The 22,971-nt window shown below is 46.6% G+C and overlaps 1 protein-coding gene across 1 annotated transcript; it reads left to right on the top strand.

The window, feature by feature from the left end:
* The first annotated feature begins 210 nt into the window (after positions 1–210).
* On the top strand, positions 211–22,220 carry LOC146798145 (uncharacterized). Its single transcript, XM_085625393.1, has 3 exons — positions 211–5,475; positions 18,882–19,134; positions 22,167–22,220. Exon 1 carries the CDS (start codon positions 952–954, stop codon positions 5,101–5,103), a length of 4,152 nt encoding a protein of 1,383 aa, XP_085481519.1. The 5' UTR covers positions 211–951; the 3' UTR covers positions 5,104–5,475; positions 18,882–19,134; positions 22,167–22,220.
* Positions 22,221–22,971: the final 751 nt, after the last annotated feature.

Raw genomic sequence — 22,971 nt, 5'->3', positions numbered from 1 at the left:
CTCTTAAGCATATTTTTTTTATTATAAAGATGGTTTATTGGATTCTATTACAGGACCGGAGGCTTCGGATTATGCTTTCTCCTTCTTTACTGTATCAACTCACAGCAGCCAATAAACATACAATTAGTAACACAACTACATTGTCCATGTGACTTTGCGTCAGCCACGCCTCCTTAGCCCTCCATAAGAGCCCTGGTCACTGTCCCAGCCTCCTCTTTCTTTGCTGCTCACAGCACGAGCTAAGTACCCCTCGTTTTCATTATTTTTATGTGGGACGATTTAGTCGTAATATTGTTTCAGCGCGCTGCGCTTTGCCAGAGTCAGTGCTTACTTGTGATGGTAGATAGCGAGGTTTGTCACACGCGATTCAGCGTTGGTGGAGGGGCGCTCTGCGCCGCTAGCTGGGGATCAATGATAATACTTCCCCGATGTCGATGGCATCGCTAAGAAGCGCGAGCTTCTCACACTTGTACCGCGTCGCTGGGCGGCATTAATTCGGACCGTTAAGGCCCAGCGCGCTCAGCGCGGTGTCGAGGGCTTCCCTCATCGCCCGAGGACACGTAGAGCCGGATGGTTACCGGCCGACGTGTGCAGCTCACGCGAAGCCCATTTGGGCTGGTTTTCAGTAGGATTTGGGCTCGCGTTGGGCTGCACACGCCGAGCTCGGCTTCCGGGGGGTTTCGGGAGCGCATTTTCGCTCCGTACTTGTGCCGCCTGACTGGCTGAAAGAGAAGTCGCCCTAGGAGTGAGCACACACTCCAGAAATCGTTTAAAATTGGCTCTGACGCCTGAAAAGGCTGCAAGAATATAACTACAGCATCTGCTGAGGGGGCTAGGTACAAGATTGTTTGTGTGCACCTGGGCTGGCCCCCCCCATTACTCCTCCAGGAATATATCATTATTGGCTCCTCTACCACTGGTGGATTGGTTCAGTTCCTACACCTTGCAAGCATGAATGAGTGGGTACGGTACGAGGAGGATGAGGAGGATGTCTATTATGAGGGACAGCAGGAGACTGTCCTTGAGGACAATATAGTAGAGGCTCTGGACGCTTCGGTCCAATCCTCTGTCAACAGGGCACTGGAGACTACAGTTCCTTCGACTGTACATCAAGCATTGGCGGCTGCTTTAAAACCAATTACCAAGCAGCTGGAGAGTTTTGCTAAACGCCATGGTTTTACCAAAGAGAAGCACGGGGGACGCTCGAGCACAGAGCTGGCAAAAGTGCGCCGCTGGCCACATGCCACGACCCTGGATACTCTTCCTCCACCCGCGGGTGGCGACCACGCGTATTCGGCTGGCGGAAAGGCCAAGAGTAAGCAGAGAGTCTATGCGGACACTGATTCCACCACCACTGCTACTGATACCGATACCAATACCACGGACGAGGAGTCCCCCCCTAAGAAGAGGGCTAAGAAGGTGGTTCCGGCTCCTCCGGAGACGGCGTCCACTACTCCTTTCACTTTCAACCCTAGCGAGATAGTGCACCCGAGGTCTACTGACTGGGCTCCAGCACCGGAGGTGATCGACTACCTACATGAGAATATTCGAAAAGGGTTTGACAAGGAGGTCAGGAATAGACTTCGGTCGGAATGCCCTCGACCGGATCTTCCGGATAAGGTAGCAGAGACACCGGAGATAGACGTAAGCTTGCTCACGTTTTTGAAAAAGTTCGCAAGAGACCCCAAGAAGGGGATAGACAGGGCCTGGCGAGGGTGTCAGGATAAGCTGCTTGACGTCGTGGGTCCCCTCGCAAAGATTCTAGAGATGGCTTTGGTGGCCAAAGAGTCGGCAGCTCCAGTGGATCCGGATATCTTAGCCGGGTGGGCACAGCGAGCAATCTGCTTGCTGGGTAATGCCAACTGTGCCATATCAACAGAAAGGCGCAAGTCCCTGCTCATGCGCATGGACACTAATCTCACTGATTTAGCCGCGGCTGAGCCAGGCCCGCTGGCGGAGGGCAATTTGTTCGGGGACCGTTTCGTGAAGGACGTGTCAAAGTATGTAGGGACTTTCACGTCGCTGGACAAGGCCCAATCGGGGATAAAGAAGGTGTTTACCCAGAGCCTTTTCAATAGGGCCGGACGAGGTAGGGGACGCTCGTCAGGCCGCTTCGCCAACCAAGGTCCCCCAAGAGGTGATTTCGGACGAGGAAGAGGTGACTGGGATTCTACCAGAGGGGGTACCTTCTACCCCACCCGCCGCCGCTTCAACAAGCGCAGATTCCAAAGTGGCGGGAACAGAGCTGGCTTCCACGCACAGAATTCCACAGGTGAGTGTAACAGATTTGTCTCTTCTGCCATTGGGGGGTCGCACTCAGTATTATCTACACAATTGGCGCACTCTGACCCAGGATGCGTGGGTGCTTCAGACGGTTCAGGGATTCCATCTGGAATTTTACGAGCCTCCCTGTCAGGACACATGGCCCAGGCCTCTCCATTTTTCCCAACACAAATGCAATTTTATAGACGAGGAAATAGAGGCCTTACTGCAAAAGCGCGCAATAGCGTTGTGCGATCACAAACCTCACGCCTTTTGCAGCAACGTGTTTCTGGTCCAGAAAAAGGGAGGTGGATACAGACTAGTCTTGAACTTGAGGGATTTCAACCATTTTCTAGTATACAAACACTTCAAGATGGAAGGGATACACCTTCTGGCAGACCTCTTGAAACCGGGAGATTGGCTGGTCAGGCTGGATCTGAAAGATGCTTACCTGTCCATCCCTATTTTTCCTCCGCACCGCCGTTTCCTACAATTTCAGTGGAAAGGTCGGTGGTTCGAGTATTTGGCCCTTCCTTTCGGGCTTTCCTCGGCTCCCTGGTGCTTCACCAAGGTGATGAAGCCGGTGGTCGCGCATTTGAGAGAGCAGGGGATTCGCATGATCATTTACCTGGACGATATCCTGATCATGGCTCACAGCCCGACTCTAGTTTTGCAACACTTGCAAATGACAATGGCTCTCTTACAGAGTCTAGGATTTGTAATAAATCAGACCAAATCTGCTCTCACCCCGTCCACCAGCACCGAATTCCTGGGGTTTGTGATAGACTCCAAGAAGGCGCAGTTGCACCTTCCCAAAGCAAAACTCAAGAATCTCAGGAAAGAGATAGTAGCCATGTTAGACAGGCGGATGGTGTCCCTCAGGACCATAGCCAGAATAGTGGGCTTATTGGCATCCTCCATACAAGCAATATTTCCAGGACCACTGCATTACAGGGCATTGCAGAGACTAAAAATTCAGCACCTTCAGAAGGGTCTAGCTTATTCGGACCTGGTACCGATCTCTCAGGAGGTTCGAGACGAGATGCAATGGTGGCTGGGGCACGTGGAAGCATGGAACGGCAGGGCCATCTTCGGCTCCTTGCCGGAAGTAGTCATCGAGTCCGACGCCAGTCGTTGGGGCTGGGGAGCGCGTTGTGGCGACATTTCCACAGGCGGAAGATGGTCTCCCCAGGAGTTAGAATTACACATAAATTGTCTGGAGCTCCTAGCGGGCTCCTTTGCAATTCGGACGCTGTCGCCCAAACAGACAGCTTGCTGCATTCTGTTACGAATGGACAATGTGTCGGCCGTGAGATACATAAACAAGCTGGGGGGAACGAGATCGCCCCTGTTAGTGGAGATTGCCAAGGACTTTTGGCACTACTGCCTGCGTCACCAAATAACAGTAATAGCGGAATATATTCCAGGGCAGTCCAACCTCATAGTGGATTGGAACTCCAGACATCTGAGGGATTACAGCGACTGGAAGCTGATGCCGAGCATGTTTCACTGGCTGCAGAGGCTTTGGGGGCCGTGTCAAACGGACCTGTTTGCCTCCAGGTTGAATCGACAGATTCCCCACTTTTTCAGCTGGAGACCGGATCCAGTGGCGGCAGCCACGGACGCGTTCCTCCAGGATTGGTCGGGAGCAGTGAATTATGCCTTCCCGCCGTTCCTCCTCATTCCGAGAGTAACCTCTCATGTTCTCAGGCAGAAAGCGGAGGTGATCTTAGTGACACCACGGTGGAAATCGCAACCATGGTTCCCGATACTGCTGGAAATGAGCTGCGATCTTCCCAGGAGACTCCCTTGGGCGGAGTCTCTCCTCCTGGGACCTCACGGGGAGCAACATCCTCTGATCACATCGGAGAGGTTGTCGCTGATGGCATGGAGAATTTCCGGCAACAGTGGGAAATGCCGGGAATTTCGGAGGCAGCTTCAGGCTTCATCAGGCAAGCGTGGGCTCCTTCCACCAGGAAGCGATACTCATCAGCCTGGACAAGCTGGATGGGTTGGTGCGTGGAACGGAGTCTGGATCCCGTGGGGACCGGACTATCCGATATTGTGAATTTTCTTTCGGAAAAGGCTGCGAGTGGCCTTGCCTATCGCTCTGTAAATAATTTCCGATCGGCCATTTCGGCGGGACACGCGCCGGTGGATGGAAAACCGGTGGGCATGCATCCTATGGTATGCAAGCTTCTTAAGGGTATTCGGATGGCAAATCCTCCCAAGCCCAAATACTCGGGCTTATGGGATGTGTCCTTGGTCATTTCTTTGTTCAACAGTTGGCCAGTGAATAGTCGGTTGTCAAGAAAACAGCTTTTCGCAAAATTGGCGATGCTGTTGTGCCTCTCGGCCTGTAGGCGCTCATCGGATGTGCGGGCATTGGATATTACAGGTAGAGTATTTACCCCGGAGGGGGTTTCCTTTACTATCACGGGTCGTACTAAAACACTGTCTAGACACATTGAGTATAATGCTTTTCCGAGTAATGAAAAATTATGTGTGGTCCAATGCTTGAAAACCTATGAGGAATGTACCCGACCTTTGAGGTCTGAGGGTTCTACGCAGCTCTTGCTTGCAATACAAAAACCTTTTAAACCGGTGACTGCTGCAACTATAGCCAGATGGCTGCGTTATGTTATGAAGGAAGCAGGTGTTGATGTTCAAATGTTTGGCGCACATTCTGTGCGAGGTGCAATGGCTTCAAAGTCATTTATGCTGGGTTCTAGTATTCAGGACATTATGCATTGTGCGGATTGGTCTTCAGAGTCAACATTCAAACAGTTTTATTATAAGCCGGTGGGAGATATAACATCTGTGGTATTTAATAAGCGTTAAACTAGCATAATCCGAAGCCTCCGGTCCTGTAATAGAATCAAAAATTAGCTAGCATTCGCGCCAAGAATTTTCAATTCTATTAAGGACACGGAGGCGAGGATTATCCCACCCGGCTATGCACAATATGATTGTTCATGTTTACCCACCCGTTGATGATTATATAAACCTTTGTGGTAAATGGAGTTTACGGGTTGTTCATGTTGGTTTTTCCTAGGTGCAGACAAGAAGTCTGAATGAAGAGGCCTTCACATTGAAGCTTTTTGAAAGGAAGTTGTGTTCCGGTTAATCGTTCACATCAGACGGAAAGTCTGGAAGCGGATATCTTCACGTTGAAGACTGCGCAGAGGACTTGGGTTCCTGTTAAACTTCCAGGTTGGAAGAGTTTGTGAAAGTTGTGGATTATTAGACTTTACACAGTTCGAGCAAAGAAAGAGGAGGCTGGGACAGTGACCAGGGCTCTTATGGAGGGCTAAGGAGGCGTGGCTGACGCAAAGTCACATGGACAATGTAGTTGTGTTACTAATTGTATGTTTATTGGCTGCTGTGAGTTGATACAGTAAAGAAGGAGAAAGCATAATCCTCGCCTCCGTGTCCTTAATAGAATTGAAAATTCTTGGCGCGAATGCTAGCTAATTTTTGACTTTCTTTCAACACAATACATCAAACCGCATAGATCAACAGTAAAATTAGCACGCCAGCTACCTCCGAACAAAATAAACAAGCCTGTGCAAGCCCCTTTTTTCTCTCGCATATTTATATAGCGCGAACTCGACCCGAAGGTATAGGAGCGCTTTACACGAGCACTTTACATTACACAGTCGGACACGGGGAGATTAAGTGATTTGCCCAGAATCACAGGATGTGGACGCGACCTAAAGGCTCAAACCCTGGTTTCTTGCATCAAAGTCGGCAGTTTAAGCCGACGGACCACATCCTCTCCCCGTACTCGCGTTTAGTCAGTCTCAAATTCCATCTGCATTTTGCATTTCACCGATTGACACCTGTAATAGAGACCCATGACTCAATAACCTGGTCTAGAAAGGTCAACAAATTTCACCCGCATAAATTCTTTTTCAAACTTTCCTTTTTTCACACACAGCTTCCGTTGTAGTATGGACTAGTCCACAGAAAATTTAGACTTTGTAGTCGCGGGGTTTTCCCTCATAATTATAGATTTGCCTCATCTGCCACATAATCGATCAACTGTTGCAAAATCTTCCTATTTTAACAAAAAAAAATGTTTCTAGCTCAGACTGATCAGATTACTAAAAACGCGTGAATATGTATTGCAGCGCAGCGGAGGGCCCCTTGCAAATGTTGACTGGCCCACCTTACTGTTGCATATTATTGTATCTTAGTGTTAAACTGGTACTAATGAGTTGAGCCCTTTGCCCAGACCCTGTTATTCTGTGGAGAAATGACAAAACAGTAAAGTACTACTATCAACAAATGTGCTGCCTTACATAGCATAATTTGCCCTTTCTTGCTGCTTAATTTAGTGAACCCTGCTAACATAATTAAGAACTTCCTCTCCAATACCGGCCCTGCACACTCCACAATATATTCTGTGAGCACATGATTGCTGCAAAGTGTTAAGTGTTAATTGAATTACTTGCAGATCCGTTATGGTATCAAATGGGTGCCATGACCACTATATAGGATTGCATATGTTTTCTAAAAATACAGACATCTGGCACATCATTTTTTGCATATTTTGAGGCTTATAACTAGTTTCATAGATGATATAGTCTATACCCAGAGGCAAACAAAGACCTCACTACCCTAGTTCCACACATGGCTTAACCAATAAAGCCAATATCTCTCTTTCACAAAGGAATATGACAGAGAAGACCTGATTTTTTTTATTAAAAAAACATATACCCTGTGTTATCGTTATTTATCAGGGTTGATAAATAACAGCTTCACTCGTAATCAGGTCCTTAGTCATGCTTATTCTGAGCCCCAAAGGAAGGAAACCATCCTGGAGCTTCAGGGTATTAAAAAATACAAGGACGTTGTAAGTGAGGGTATTTGACAGTCTATCTTAAACACCAAAGATAAAAAAGAGGCGGATAGAGGCCGCTTGTTGGCTCTAATATAACATTAAAACACAAAATTGACGTGGTAACTGTGAGAAGTTGGCCTGATGTATGATGTCACTAGTTCTAGTGTACACCTTATATCAGTCCAAACAACCCTTATGGTGATTGGTTGTAAAGTCAACCTTATAGACCAGCTATCCTAGTGGTAGCATGGACAAGAGCAGTCTTAGGCTAAACTCTGAATGGCATGTGAAGCCTGCTGTGATACCATATATAATCCCTTGAATACCAAATGAAAGGACACCAAAACAGATATATATATAAAATAAAGTGTATTTATTCTAGTCAAACCCTCAGCACTCTTTATGAGATTAGAGGTAAGTACAACACAGTCTTATTTAAGCATACATTAAGTCACACAGGTAAGTAATACAGTTAGGCCCTAGGGGCCACGCAAACCATATACTAAGTAAGTGGTATAAGGACCACTGTCACGGAAATAGAATAGGCCTAGGCCTAGGGAATCGCTGGGGCTACACTACACTAGCAACAGTTAGGAAGTGGGAGGCCCACGGGATTCAGGTGCAGAGTGGAAACACTCACGCGTAATGCGTATAGTCGATAGAAATAGTACAGTTTAGAAATAAACAGTTTAAGGACACTTCTGAAGCAGCTAGAGAGTCGAGACTCGGAAACTAGACCCTAGGATAGTCACTACCCTTGTGAGCACCGAAGTACCCAAGTTACCTAGCCCACGGGCTGCGGGTGCATAGGTGTGAACTTGCGTCGGGTTTCGTCGTGGACTTCTATGGATGCCTGAAGGAAAGTTGCTGACAGGCAGTCAGTGAAGAGTGTCCGGTGGATCCCAAGGCTGGGATCAAGAAGAGAGGAGACCTGCAAGCAGAAGGGACAAAGTCAAGGTCACTAGCCAGTGACCACGTGGAACCAGGAAGGAACCAGGCGATGTCATGAAGATTGCAGGTGAAGGTGAAGCTTGTCACTGCAGCCACGAGGACCAGGGAACGTCGAGGATAACCAGGACCAGGAAGCGAGCTGTCCCACAAAGGCTCTTGCTGTCGGCGGCGTCGAAGTTGGACTAGGACTCACCAAGCCTTGGCAAGCGGAACCCACGATGAACGGAGGACTTGCTTCTGGTGCAGACCAGGAAGGTCTGGGGTGCTTCTCTTTTGCAAAGAAGCGGGAGCCAGTCTGGAGGAGCCAAACCAGCGAGAAAGATTTCAGGATGCGTCGTCACAAATGCCACTAGCCAGCGGGCAAGCAACCGGACAGACGCGGCAAGCAGGAAAATGCAGAAGGGCCCCACGCAGGACTCGTGGAGTGTGGGGGGGCTGATCTTCGGTGCAGATGGTGCTTGGGGTTGGGGCTTCTCAATCCCCGGTGCACAACTTCGAGGGTGCCTCAGAAGCTGCGCTTGAAGATACTAGCCACTTTTCCCAGGTAGCCGGTCCCACGTCTCTCGTCGCCTCCACGGATCTCAGCTCGGCTGTGGATGTGGATCAGGGTCGGAGAAGTCTGAAAGTCAAGGCTCTGGTCGGGCTCTGCAGTCGGTCCCTCGTAGAACTTTAGCAAAGCAAAGGGTAGTCTCTTGATGGTGCCTGTTTGCACAGGGTAGCCACTCCTTGGCCACAAGGGAGATTCTTCAGTCTTCTTCTTTCGTCGAATGTCGAAGGTCCAGAGTTTCTGTTCAAGTTGCAGGTTCAGGATAATCTAATCTCCTGGGGCCCAGCTACCACTCTTATACTAATTTGGGGGGCTGGGTTACCTGCTAGGTCACGCCTTATGGGTGGGACCTGGGAGGGGGGTGGTTACACCCCCTTCCCTTTGTCCAGTTTCGCGCTAGGACTGGGGCTGGAGTGCCCCAGCACCGGTTTGAACTGGACTATGCATGGAGCACCTTGTGTGCCCCAGGCATGTCTCATTCCTTTCAGCCCTCCCTGCCCCAATACACTAAAGTCTGTCTGGGGAGGTGCTAGCACCTCCCCCAAGCAGGAAACCTATTGTCCAAGCCTCCCTTGCCAGGATCACTCCCAGCAGCAGGAGGTCAGACTTGTGTCTGTGGCAGCAGCATACATTTTGTGATGCTGAGGCTTTGGTTAGAGTTAAACAGCAAAGTAGGATTTTAACATGTATCTCCCTCTAGAAGGGGGGAATAATATCCTCATCACCAGAAATGGTATGGGGGTATTATTCCAAAGTGTTAGACACCTTACACGACATGTTTTGATAAAGCCAAACCATAGTTACCATAACCGTTTAAGATTATAAGGCACTTTAAGAGTATATGGTAGGCTATATCATAGAACAGCTATAAGGACATGATTCCGAAAGCTGCAGACAGGCTCAGCTCATGCTAGAGCACCATCTCACATGTTACCAAGCACTCTGCCTCCAGGATTGTTAAGGCCTGCCATAGGAGTGACTGATAGGTACACATGTGTCTATATATAAGTGTAGATATAGGCATACTATATCTAAGCAAGGGGTGATTACACGACCTTGCCCCAGCTGAGTGATCAGCTAGTTGTGTCTGATTGGAAGGCCAGACCAGGGGTGGCATAATACATGCTGCAGCCCCTGGGAGGCCTAGGGTACACCTATGCCCTGGGTACCTAGGGTACACTGTACAGGGTCCAATAAGGTGATCCTTACCAATTGGGAATGTACCTAGGGTACATGGAGTCCATTTTAAAGAGAGAGCAGACAGCCTGAGACCCTGAATGGCAGGATCTCAGGCCAACTAAGTCGAAAAACCAGCTAGACACTAGGCAAAAAGTTGGGGGTAACCATAGTCAGATATCCACCTTCCTACAGTAATCTTTTAGGGAGCGTCTGAAGAAATTATTTTGAATGCTTCTTTTGTACTTTTGTCTCCCTACTTCTCTATCTCCAATATATCGTCTGGCAATTCCAAGAAGAGGACAAGGTGGGCTCACTCACGTAATGTGACATGCTTCATTATTGGCCACCTCATCCCACCCTGGTAAAGTAGTACTGCCAACTCAAGTTGGGCTGTTTTGAGGGAGCTCTTACAATTTATTTTTTCTTGATAGATCACTAAGATTCTTTTCACATTCATAAATGCTGACTAATATTAGAAAGTTTAGATGTAGATCTTCAGGCTTGAAACTGATGGACTGAGGTAACTAAAATGAGGCTTGACCTTTTGGACCTGCAGTGGAATTGCAATGGAATTGCAAGCAATGGTTAATGTGTTAAAAAAAGTGCTGGGTCTCTCATCAGGAGGCAGCTTGCACCAGCCAATTTCTCCTGTTAGCACTGCCTAAAACAGAACCAACAACTAACCTTGAAAGTGGGCAGAGGATGTGGCATAATGACTAGAGCTGACAACTTCGGAGCTGGGGAGCCAGGTTCGAGTCTCGGGGTCAACTCAACATCTTCTGATTCTGGGCAAATCACTTAATGTCCCTGTAAATTAATGTGTTCTTAACTGGTGCTAATGAAAAGCGGTGGTGTGGCTGAATAAGTGCCGGTGACCAGACACCTCCGCTCAAATTAAGCACTGATTTCAAGTATAACATGGTAATCTTGGAACATACAAGTATCAAGATGCACTACAAGTCAAATACTAGAATCAATAGTTTAGATTCCAATTCCTCAGCAAACCAAACTGAGAATGGAATGACCCACAGCCTTAATCTGACCAATGTAGACCAGAGAAAGCAAACACCTCACAGGAAGAGGTAGGTTACAAGGTAGTGTAGATGGATTGCGGTAACTGCATTTCAATTAATGCCATAGCTTGCAAAATGGTCTGGTTAGCCAGCCATAATTTCTTTGATGAAGAATGCTAACACCCCCAATGCTGACTTGAAAACACATTTGGTTTAACCTTCATGCTTTAGGTGTGAAGAAGCGTATTTCAGACTCCGTTAAGATCCATAATCATCCGTGTTAGCTGAGACTATCCTGTGCATCCTGACAATTCATCTTCTTGCGCTTTTGCTTCCTTTCCATTCACCCATTCTCTTTCTCTTCTCCCTCTCTGATCACCTTCTCTCTTCCTTCTTCCTCCCCCTCTGTCTCTCTATCGGGAAGCCTCCCGGTGCTTTCTGCTATTAGCGGTGGCGAGTTGAGAATAGTAACAGAGGCATCTGGAGCAGTCCTGGGCTTTCAAAACTGGCCTCCAATGGCTCCAGCCTACTGGGTAAATGCCCAGTGGAATAAAAGGCCTGTCTGGCCATGATTTCTTTAGCACATATTGCAAATCAATCAACAGCGCGTGTACACGAACGGCTTCACCGAGTGTCAAACTTATTATATTAATTAATTATTCCTATTTGTAAAGCGCAAACATATCACTCCCTTAAGAGTTTCAAGGCACTGGGGGCTGTCGGGGAGTTTAAGTGAGCTATTGCCCAGAGTCACATGATTCTGAGCTGCCGCTGGGGATCGAACCGTGAACCCCGCACTCCATAGTCAGCTGCACCTCTCCCACCTTTTAGCAAATGCATGAGTTTTTGAAAGAGTGTTCTTACCAGAGCAGTGCCGTAGCAAGGGAGGGTGTGGGGAGGGGTCCGGCCTGATCCGGCACAAGTTTTGGGGGCAGCGGCCTCTTCCAGCTCTTACCTGTCGTCTTGGTGCGGCAATCACCAGTACATACCCTGCTCTTCAATGCGGCCGCAGGGCGGAAACGCAGGGGCCACCACAAGTGACCAAATGGCTAGCTATGCCACTGTACCAGAAACCACAATGCATATAATACCAAAGGATGAAGGGAAGCCTGCCGTTGCATTCAGAAAAGGTAAATGTGTTCCGATCATAACAGTAATGATGGCAATCAACAATACAAACTAAATGTGCCCAGGACCCCATGTGGGCGCTGCAAAACACAGTGTGGGAGCGCGCCTTGGTGTTATGACAAATGTACAGGGGGCAATTTTTTGGTGATCAGAGTCTATGTCAGAATATCAGACTACTCAAGTATTGTGCAGCAAAGATATCATAGCAAAATATCGACTACCAAAATATCCTCAAAGTAGCAACGCATGCCATTACCACACATGGCGTTACAACGCATACCTTTACCCCGACTTGCTGTCAGGGGTGCGCTGGAAGTTGGAATAGTATAATTTACTATTCCAACTCCAGTGTGTGCAACAGTAGGGAAGATGTTGGAGCTAACTCCAACACCTTCTACCCCCTGCAACAAGCCTTTTGCGTTGTAACGACATGCGTTGTAATGGCATGCATTTTAACGCCTCCGTTGTAAAGGCTGTTTCCCATATAAGTAACTATAGATTTACATTTCTTAATTCTAGACCTGAGTTCTATGAAGATAAATATATTGTCGAGTTACTGGTTTGGGGAATTAAGTAGTAACCTTGAATTGTTATATATATGTGTGTGTGTGTGTGTGTGTGTAGAACAATATAGGTTTACTAACATATAAATACTTTCCTTAGCAACACATTTGCAATCAATATTTGTTTACAATATTTTTTTAGCCCGATATGTAGAAGCCAATATTCCAATACTAAACCCTTTGTGGAGCTGTCTTGATTTGTGAGAAATGGCATCCTGGGGAGAGGGGCTTGTTCCTCAGTAACTAATAGCTGGCTTTGGGTGTTACCAGTGAAATGTGGGTGCAATCTCTTGCTCAACCGTATTATTAAATCCATAAACGGAATGTAGGCCTGGATTTTGTGAAGCAAGAATATATTTGACATTTGGGATTGTATTTTCCTCACAGGCTTGAGAATAGCATATGGCTACGTGAAAATAACACACTATGGGCCATATGTAGGTAGCCTAACATTTACCACTTCATAAATACCGAATTTTACCGATTCGGTATTTATGAAGTGGTAAATGATATGTAGGTAATCCATCGGTAATATTTACCGATTCGGAATGGGTCGGTAATTTAGAATCGGTATTTACCGATTCGGTAATGATGCATACCTTCCCATTGATTCCTATGGGCCAGGAGGCCCATAGGAATCAATGGGAAGGTATGCATCATTACCGAATCGGTAAATACCGATTCGGTAATGGGGGGAGCAAAATCAAGGGTGGCAGGGTGTCACAGTGACACCCTGTTGCACCCCTGATTTCTGCATGTGTGCACATGGGGCGAACATACATGCCCTAAGGGCATGTATGTCTGCCACATGGCACTGTTATACCAGCAAAATATTGCTTTTTGCAATGTATTCGGTATTTAGCACCAACATATATTTGGTGCTAAATACCGAATTATTTTCCCTACACATCACTCATTTGAGTGTTACCTACATATCATTTCTGGATTCGGTATTTACCGAATCGGTAGAATTACCGAATCGGTAATTTTACCGATTCGGTAAATTACCGAATCCAGAAATATGCCCCCTACATAGCAAAAGCCAAAATACCGGTCGGTAACGGTATATTTACCGAAAATCGGCCGTTACCGACCGGTATTTGGCTTCCTACATATGGCCCTTAATATCGACTGAAAAATGAGAAGAGCTGCTCTTTTACACAGGAAGCAGGTAGGAATGATGAACTTTAGGAATGAAAAAGAGACTTCAAAAGGAGAAGAGCAGGCACACCAGTAACACTGCAAAGTATAGCAAGTTATATTTCCTCTTTCCACCAGACCTACATTGTGTCTCCACTGTCAAAGGTGCAAATGTTCCTTAGTCAGTCTCCACCTCCAACATGGCTGCTCAAAGACCAAACACATGGCAGCAGCCCAGATTCTGTCTAGTTTGAAACAATTTCTTTTCAGCGCACGTAATGTCACACGCAAATGTTGATTTGTAATTTTCAACAAAGTCTCAACCACCTGAATAAAGAATCCTTACAGATAATGAGATCCGTGACTCAACAGTAGTGTCTACTGTTTATGTTATTACATAATTAAATCATCCATCAATATTTACATAAGTAGTAGATCAAGGTTGTCAAAAAAACAATACAATAATGATAACAATGTGACATATGTGCTCAGTGCTAAACAAGTGTGTAATATATACAGAGTGATAAGGACTTACATAGGTGGGGGGGAAAAGGGGGAGGTTGGCCAGACAAATATGTTGAACTAGTGGCTCTGTTGTCTGATCCTGCTCCTTTGGGTGTGCAGAGCCTTGGTCAGTCTGGGCCTTTTATGATTTTCGACGTTTCAACCCGTGATGTGCTCCATTAGGTAGTCACGTTGGGTCTTCATCAGGACGGGACGGGGAGCGGCACTGACAGCCCTTGGTAGACCAGACAGAGTCCTGGCTACGTGAGCTTCAATCAGCTGTCGCCTGGCGGTAGAATCAGGGGCACCAGGGCGTGGGGTATCTTGGGTATTAATTACTGCGGAGGGCAAGCGGGCATTTGTCCTGCGCTGTGGCTGCATACAGTCTCTGACTCAGTCTCTCCCCGTCCCGTCCTGATGAAGACCCAACGTGACTACCTAATGGAGCACATCACGGGTTGAAACGTCGACAATCCTGTTCAATCAGGTTTCTGTCCTCTTTTTTGTCCTCTTCATCAAGGTCTCTGTTGAGACAGGATTCCGTCTCATCTTTCTGATTCCAATTTTTCGGTATCTTGGAAAGGCTTTTTGTCTGCCTCTTCCATGCACTCTAGAGGTCCTCAGGGATCCAATGTGGTACCGTTACTTCTCTCCCTCTTTATTATTCTGGTAATCTCTATTGTAACTTCTTTTGGTTTTATGCCCCACTTTTATGTGGATGGCTACTACATTTTCATCAAATTCTCCATCTTTTCTACCTCATTCTAAGTTCATATTAAAGTTTGTTTATGTGTTGTGGTGGCCTGGATGACTTCTCATTTCCACAAACTCCTAATCCCTGCGTCAGCATCACCTATATCAAATATTCCGTGAGCAAAGGGTGGCCCAGCGAGTGGCGTGAAGGGTGATGACAGAAATGGGCTACCTGTTTCCTGATGGGCATTTCTGTGACAAATTAACCACTAGCACCAATGACCAGCTGGATACATTGGATTTATTTACCTTCTTTCGCATACATTGCAAAACTCTGGAACTCCTTCCCTGAGTTTCCTGATGCCCCAGCCGAATGTAACACTTTCACCCTTCTCCTCACTGCACCAAGCACCTCCTCTCTCGTGTCTATGCCGCTGTACAGTCAGAGATACCAGAGGTGCCCAGAGTGCTTGGTCATGATTGGAGACTGTCCTTGCCAAACCCATATCAGATAAGGACTGAGAGATTGTGTGCAGCCTGACACAAACTCTTTCCCCTAACGCAAGACTCCATCATATACCTTTATGGTCCTAGCATTAGACATATTATACGCCTGTTAAATTATGCGAATATAAACTACGTGATCACTACGAATGCACTAGATATCTTGGTGGGGGAGCTGATTTCATGCATCTTGCTTGGTCATGTCCCCCAGTACTGGTATACTGGCCAGTTTGTGTTCACTACCCTTGCGCGAATCATGCCTCTGTCTTTACATCCATCGCCGGGGCTGCCACTACTATGTCTCCCATTGGAAATGCTGAATGATAATAAGCCAAGCAAAAAGATGATGGACGGAATGTTGAACATTGTTAAATATTCACCGCGTCACAGATCTGGGTTTAATCCATCGTTATTTTACTCGCCACGCCATTTCAGTTTAGACCCAGCCACATGCAAATCAGCCATGACCCTGTTCTCCATGGGAACAGTCCAGCCCGAAATGCCAGGCCAGATTCTCCCTGGACTGGAAAACCGGTGGGGTAGCGAGCACGGGACCCACGCCTAGGCATACCCTTCCCACTTAGGGTGAAAATGCAACATAAAAAGATGATGGAATATTGAACATTGCTAAACATTCACCACTTGTCCCAGATCTGGCTTTAATCCATTGTTATTTTGCTAATAAGAGACTCCTAGCTGTGATGTTACTATTTGCTAAAGGTACAGTGACTGCTCTTGGGGCCAGGGGCGAGTGCCCACTGTCCAAGAATGGTTACTAGATGTAGCATTTTGTCAGGAACATCTAACAGTATACTATTCAATGCTCCTAACTTCCAGCAGACCCAAAGTTATATAGGGTACGCTTCAAGAGTACTTGATGACGCAGTCAGCGCCTATTGCTCCCTGATGTCCAAAATGCATGCACGATCCATTCACTTGATACTCCATTGCTACTACTGTTAATTTATTTATTTTTGTAATTCTTTACCCCTACATTCACTAATTGATATTGTCTTGTGCCTCTACATGCTATGTAATGAGATTTTTAATGTGAGTACTTATCATTCCTCCAATAATACCCAATGACTTGTAATTTCTAAATGTATCCTATCCGATCATGCAGACATTTCTTCTTGTTGCACTATACTTAACTTTTAAAACTATATAAATAAAATAATAATAGCACAATTAAATCAGTGCTTCAACTCACCCGCCTTTTTCTCCTCTTGGTTTCCTTCTGCATTTTTCCCCCTCTGCTGGCAACCTTAGACTTCACTTAACTTCCTTCACCGAATCTCTTCTGTCTCTAAAATCCGTTGCTCTCACCCATGTAATAATAAGAAAATCAGACCACTTCTTCATTTATCTTTTTTGAAAACTTGGCTTCTAACTTTTCTAATCTCTTGTCTAAAATCCAGATCCTTGTCCAAATCAAGGATCCTCTCTAAGGGCCTTATGTAGGTGGGCTGGCATTTACCACTTCATAAATACCGAATCATACCGATTCGGTATTTATGAAGTGGTAAATGCAATGTAGGTAATGAGTCGGTAAATATTACCGAATCCAGAAAATTCTGTAATTACCGAATCGGTATTTACCGATTCGGTAATGAGGCATACCTTCCCATTGATGGGAAGGTATGCCTCATTACCGAATCGGTAAATACCGATTCCGTAATGGGGGAGCACATGCAAGGGTGGCAGGGTGTCACATTGACACCCTGTTGCACCCCTGACTCGGCCATGTGTGCACATGTGGCGCACATACATGCCCTAAGGGCATGTATGTCTGCCACATTGCACACTTAAACGTGCACAAAAATGCTTTTTTTCACCTATTCGTCATTTACCACCAACCTTTAGTTGGTGGTAAATAACGAATCCCCACACCCACCACACACTCCCCCTACATCTCATTTCATGATTCGGTATTTACCGAATCGGTAAATTTACCGAATCGGTAATATTACCGATTCGGTAATTTTACCGATTCGGTAAATACCGAATCATGAAATTCTCCCCCTACATCTCAAAAGCCAAAATACCGGTCGGTAACGGTATAATCACCGAAAATCGGCCGTTACCGACCGGTATTTGGCTTCCTACATGAGGCCCTTAATGTTGGTTTTCCCAAATATTTCAGGGTTCCTCTTCAGATTATTCAGAATTGTTGCATTCGTCTCATATTCTCGTTCTTACCACATGTCTTATCTTATACGTCAGCAGCTATATTTGTTGCTTCAGTTTAGGGCTCACGCCCTGCGTTGCAGAGCGCAGCACTGCTCGCGCAGGCGAGAGCCCTTTTGTAGGGGTTTAGAAACAGAGCCTGGAATCGCACACGCTCAGGCGTGTGCTTTTCCTTTTGGCTGCCGTGATTGGCCTTTGGTGCGTGTTTTTCTGAAAGACGGCACGCAATAGGCCAAAGGCGGGCGCATTTCTCCGCCCATGGCCTATTGGTGTCTGTTACGCGCACCAAAGGCCATGTGGTTTCAATTATCGTGCCCAGACATGGGCGCGATAATTGAAAACACATGTTCGCTGTGGCGCACGGGCGCGTGCGCACCACTCGTGGTTTTTTATTTTTTACTGTGAATGCTTTTTAAGGCTCACTCCCTGCGTTGTTTCAAAGCTTCCCTGCGTTCATTGCTGGTTCAGAACAGGCTTTTGACATCACTTTCCGAGGCAGCCCTGCCTCCCGCTGTCAGGCTCGCTTAGAATGCATGCATGCGAGGGCGGCATATACAGCTGAACAGCGGCACTTTAAAGGTAGACGTTCAGCCAGAGCGAGGCATTCGCTCATGCGCAGTGTGCAGGAATGTGGGGGTGCAGATCGTGGCGGAGGTAGGCAGTCCGCACTCGTTGTGCAGAATGTTAATAAAGAACTCCGCGCACAGAAAGAAAGAAGCGCACGCTCTGTCTTGCACTGCGGACTTGTATGCAGGGAGGGTCCCCAGGGTGAGCAGAATCTGAGCATAGTGTTTCAAGACCACACCTCCTGCTGCCAACCCCGCAGTTACGACTCTAACGGTGTCCTCGTGGTTACTTTTATGACATTGTTTGAATGCACCCTCCTCTCCCTGGACTGGAAAGTGGTGGAGGCGCCGTTCTCTCATTAAACGGGTTTTACTGCACTCTTGCAAAATATTTTCCTGTGCAGTTTGAAAGATAAATACTAGAACAAAGTCGTAGCGTGTGCATGTGGGTGTCGGAAGGATTAAGGGGCATTTGTGTTTGAGGGTGTGGACAGAAGTAGAATAATAAACACTGGAAACAAACAGCCTTCACAAGTTGTCCTTGTTGTTATGGAAGTTAGCCGTGCAGCGCTGCATGCTGACAAGGCTGTTTCAAGACGCCGTAGAACATGGCATGTAATGTCTGGGTAACTATGGGGGAGCAGGCAGTGAGGGAGCATGTTCTAACTCATCTGTGTTTGCTAACTGGAGTGACCTTTGAGCACTCGTACTACGGACAGTGCCGTTGCATGATGTGCTTGCCTTTATAGCGCCCACCAGCGGTCAGCTGACCTGTTGCTTTTACTTGTTTTCCCTCAGGTTACTGAATGAGGGGGGGAAGCGCCCCTTCGTGGAGGTAGCTGAGAGGCTGCGGGTACAGCACAAGAAGGACCACCCGGACTACAAGTACCAGCCCCGCAGGCGGAAGTCTGTGAAGAATGGTCAGGTGGAGCAGGAAGAGGGCTCAGAGCAGATGCACTTCTCTCCATTGCCATCTTCAAGGCGCTGCAGGCCGACTCGCCGCACTCCTCTTCCGGCATGAGCGAAGTGCATTCACCTGGGGAGAATTCTGGTAAGGAAGAGTCCTGCTTCTTACATGTTCACGTCTCTTATTTGTCTCTACAGAGATTCCCCATCGCTTCCAAGTCATTCACAAACTTAGACGCACCGCCCAGCCTTCAGACGCTTCTCCTCAAAACTTTCTGACTATTTGAATTGCTAATTGTTTTCAGTCTTCCATCTTATTTTAAAGGGAATTTAAATATATTCATTAGATAGATAGATAGAAGTCTTTATTCGTTTTTTCAGCCAGAAAGAACCATAAAAGCACAATGACAGATAAAAAATAATGCCCAAGAGAAAAACTTGATGTACAGAGATAAAATACCCAAGTATTAAAATATGTATTAAAAACAACAGACACGATCATTATGTTTCTGAATATTCCCGCATTTCTTGTTACACACCACTGCGTGCAATAGTGGTTCAAATATCAAAAAGAAAACCCCGGCCGGCTGCATTGACATGCTCGTCGACGTTCACCGTCGTTCTTTAAACATTGCTAGCCCCAATTTACACCAGTTTTTTTAAATTCCTCAGCTCATTATATAGTTCTCAAAGCTTTAACATTACTTCTCAATAGTTCCTAACATTTCCCAAAAGTTCCCCAGCTTCTCCCAACTTTTTTCAAACCTTTACAAACTCATCCCAAATCATCACAGCTGAAGCTGCGCTGGGTATTATTTTTAGATCAGATCTAAGGCTCATTAAAGTAGGCGCGGCGATCCTTCCATTTGTAGATGGTAGGGGATCTCTGACACTTGTGGTGCCCTGGGGGCCGGGCTCCTATGCACACCTTTAATCACCTGTCGCGAAATAAGTAAACGGCCTATTACCCTTGATCCCGTTGATACCCGCCCTCTTGGACACCTCTGTCACAGAGTCTGATTTACATTTCAGCGAATGGGCTGCAGTGGTTTGATAGCGCCTCGTTTGCAGAACTTGACTTGCTCATATTTTACCTCATGCAATTATGGTTTTCCAGCTATTTCAGTGCCTTTTTAATTAATATGAGGGAGCACATCTGTTTTCCATATGCTTAATGTCATTGTATACCTTGCAAAGAGTGTGTGGTATATGTGGGGTGGGCAAAAACAAGAGTATCATCATGAAAGAACTGCTGTTGAATGTCTACTGGCCTAGGCAGCTCCCAGGTTTTGACCCCCCCACGGTAACCCCTCTACTCCCTCAACCCATCATTACTGTGATCCCGCAGGTGGTACCCTTCTTCTCGCCTTATCTTCATGATCCACCCCTGTCCCTCATCCTTTCGTCTCCCTTTGGTTCCACCACTCTGCTTGTGTCACCCAATCCCTTGAGGTTCTGTAATTCTCGAGTCTGACTCCATTTTGTTCTGTGCCACCATTTTGTGTTGCCCTCACGTAGGCCTGTGAAGGTAGCCTGGCGAATAAAGTGGCCTGGCCTTCTTAGTTCATGTATACATTAACTAGGTTTCTTTTTGACTCTGAAATGAACTGTAAGAAACCGACCTCTGCACCTGAAACTGACCCCGCAAAGCCAATTTCCCTGATCGATCTTTGTCTGAGATTGCCAATCAATGTTCAGGACATCGTTAACTTTTAGTTTCCTTGCATATGCCTTATCTTGTTCAGCATCTGTTACCGTTTCTTTTTTTATGTTTCTTCATTACATGGGTTATGCTTTCAATTATAGGTTTGTCCGGCTTGTGGAGATTGAATTTGGGACATTCCTAATAATTAACTTTTGCGTTGGGATACTGTAAATTGAGTTTTTGTTATGAGACACTTTGTTTGAAAGTGTACCTTATAGGCTAGAATTTTGTGCAGTGGGTGTACATTTATAATGTGAATATTGTGTATAAAAGGAGACGTCGTGCCTTAGTAAAATGAGCAGTCTCCTGAGAATTTACACCGTGATGTATTTCTAGGATCACTGTTACTAGCTGCAGCTAATAAACTTGGTCTCTGATGCCATCCACAAGTATTCCGTGTTTCTGTATACCAAGACAGGTGAACTCGAAGATCTTAGGCGTGCCCCTGACGCCGCTGGGTTAAACCCCGGTTCTTCACCCTTTTATTGCCAACCAACCAACCCACACCCCACCGTCCCTCGGTGTGTCCATCTCTACCTGCACACATCCTTACTTCTGTCCCTCCCTGTTGCTCCTTCTCTAAACACCTTTGCTTGCACCCGATCCCTGCACCCCTCTAAGGGACCTTCTCCTCCCACCCCCCTCTGCATTAACTCCTCTCCTCCCCCTACTCCCCAATCACTTATCTTCTCATGTTTATTCCTGTCTCTTGTGGTGCACCCCCTCACCTTTGATTGCATGCTCCTCCTGCACCCCTCTAACCCTCACACCCCTTCTGCCTTCTCCATCATCTTTAGATCCACACCTCTCCGTCATGTTCCCCACTTCCCCCCTTTACTTCTGTCCCTCCTCCTGTTACCCATTTACTTCAATCACACCTTTCTCCTCCCTTGATCCTCTTCCACTCCCCTCATCACTCGATCGATACCCTCATTCCTCGACATACCCATTCCCCCTCGCCCTATCTTTAGTTCCACCCCACTCTTTGTGCCCCCAAAGCTTCCTCTCCCCATCTTTAGTTCCACCCCTCTTCTCGAACCCCTCACCATCTCCTCCACACCTCTGCTCCCGTCCTTCCCCCCCTTGTCTCCTCCTTCCCTTACCTTCAGTGATTAAATGCGACCTCCATCCAGAACAGAAAAAAATAACAAGCATTTGCAATGCAATAGGTCTCGCATTTACGCAAGTTTAAGCTATTGGCATTGTAAAAGACAATGCGTATTATTTTTGTTTTTTAAAACATAAATTAGAGGGATTGTCATTTACAATGCCAATAGCTTAAACTTGCGTAAATGCGAGACCTATTGCATTGCAAATGCTTGTTCTGTCTTGTTTTCAAATGTGTTGCCCTGTCTGCTCCACTTTATTTATATAGATTCCTCCTGGAACTCACCATTCTGCCACTCTGTCTCTCCTATGTATTCAAAAACCTCACTGTGCTCCTTCTCACTTTCCTTCATCTGTTCTGCTAGGTGTGCACCCTAATATCGAAACCAGAATATTGATGGCACAGACTATCGAGGGCAAAATAGTGAATCCAAAATTTCAAGAGGTAAGCAAGCTGTGGCGGCTAGCTGCAACTAACACAGGTAGAGCACACTGACAGGCAATAATAAAAACCAGCAGTGTCCTTAGGCCCAAAGCTCTGAATCGTGGTCTGTTTTAAACAGAGTTGAGACTGAAGGCACTGGGAGTTTCTCACAGTGTCTGTCAGTGAATTAAATCAACTTAACATTAAAAAAAAATATACACTTACTTGTTGCCTCGTGCTGGGTGTTCCTCTTCATCTCAGCAGAACTGGATCCCAGAACTCCAGCAATCAACCTCCCTCTACAAATCCAGATGCCTCTCTCAGTGGCATGAAAGAAGCCCCAGGATTGGCTAGAGGGTGCTTGCGCATAGCTACTTAAAGCACTTGTGTTCTGTGCTTGCTCTCCACCCAGCTGTCTGCGACAGCTTGGGTTGGAGTGTTTAAAGTGTGCATGTAAGGCTGGCCATCGCAAGACAGCTGGGCAAAGTGACAAGTGCACTTTAAAACTGAAGGGCTCACTGTTTCTCCCTGCGGGTGGGTCTGCTGCTGACCCACCCGCTGACTCGGCTGCTACCAGGACAAAAAATGAAATGGTAATAAATGAGTTTTATTACCATTTTATTTTTCATGTTTCCTGTCCTCCAGCAGAGGGGCGATGCTCCTCTGCTCTCATGGGGGCACCGCCACTGTAAGCTAGTATAGATTTTCTTTACCTAACTCTACATGTATGTATCTATGTATCTATA

The sequence above is a fragment of the Triturus cristatus genome, chromosome 9 (assembly GCF_964204655.1).
Source record: "Triturus cristatus chromosome 9, aTriCri1.1, whole genome shotgun sequence".
Taxonomy (NCBI): domain Eukaryota; kingdom Metazoa; phylum Chordata; class Amphibia; order Caudata; family Salamandridae; genus Triturus; species Triturus cristatus.
The sequence above is the reverse complement of the archived record's forward strand: the minus strand, read 5'-3'. Positions and strand labels throughout refer to the sequence as shown.

What these genes read in the sequence shown, in the direction of transcription:
- LOC146798145 (XM_085625393.1), top strand. Translation starts at nt 952, where the DNA reads ATGAATGAGTGGGTACGGTACGAGGAGGATGAGGAGGATGTCTATTAT.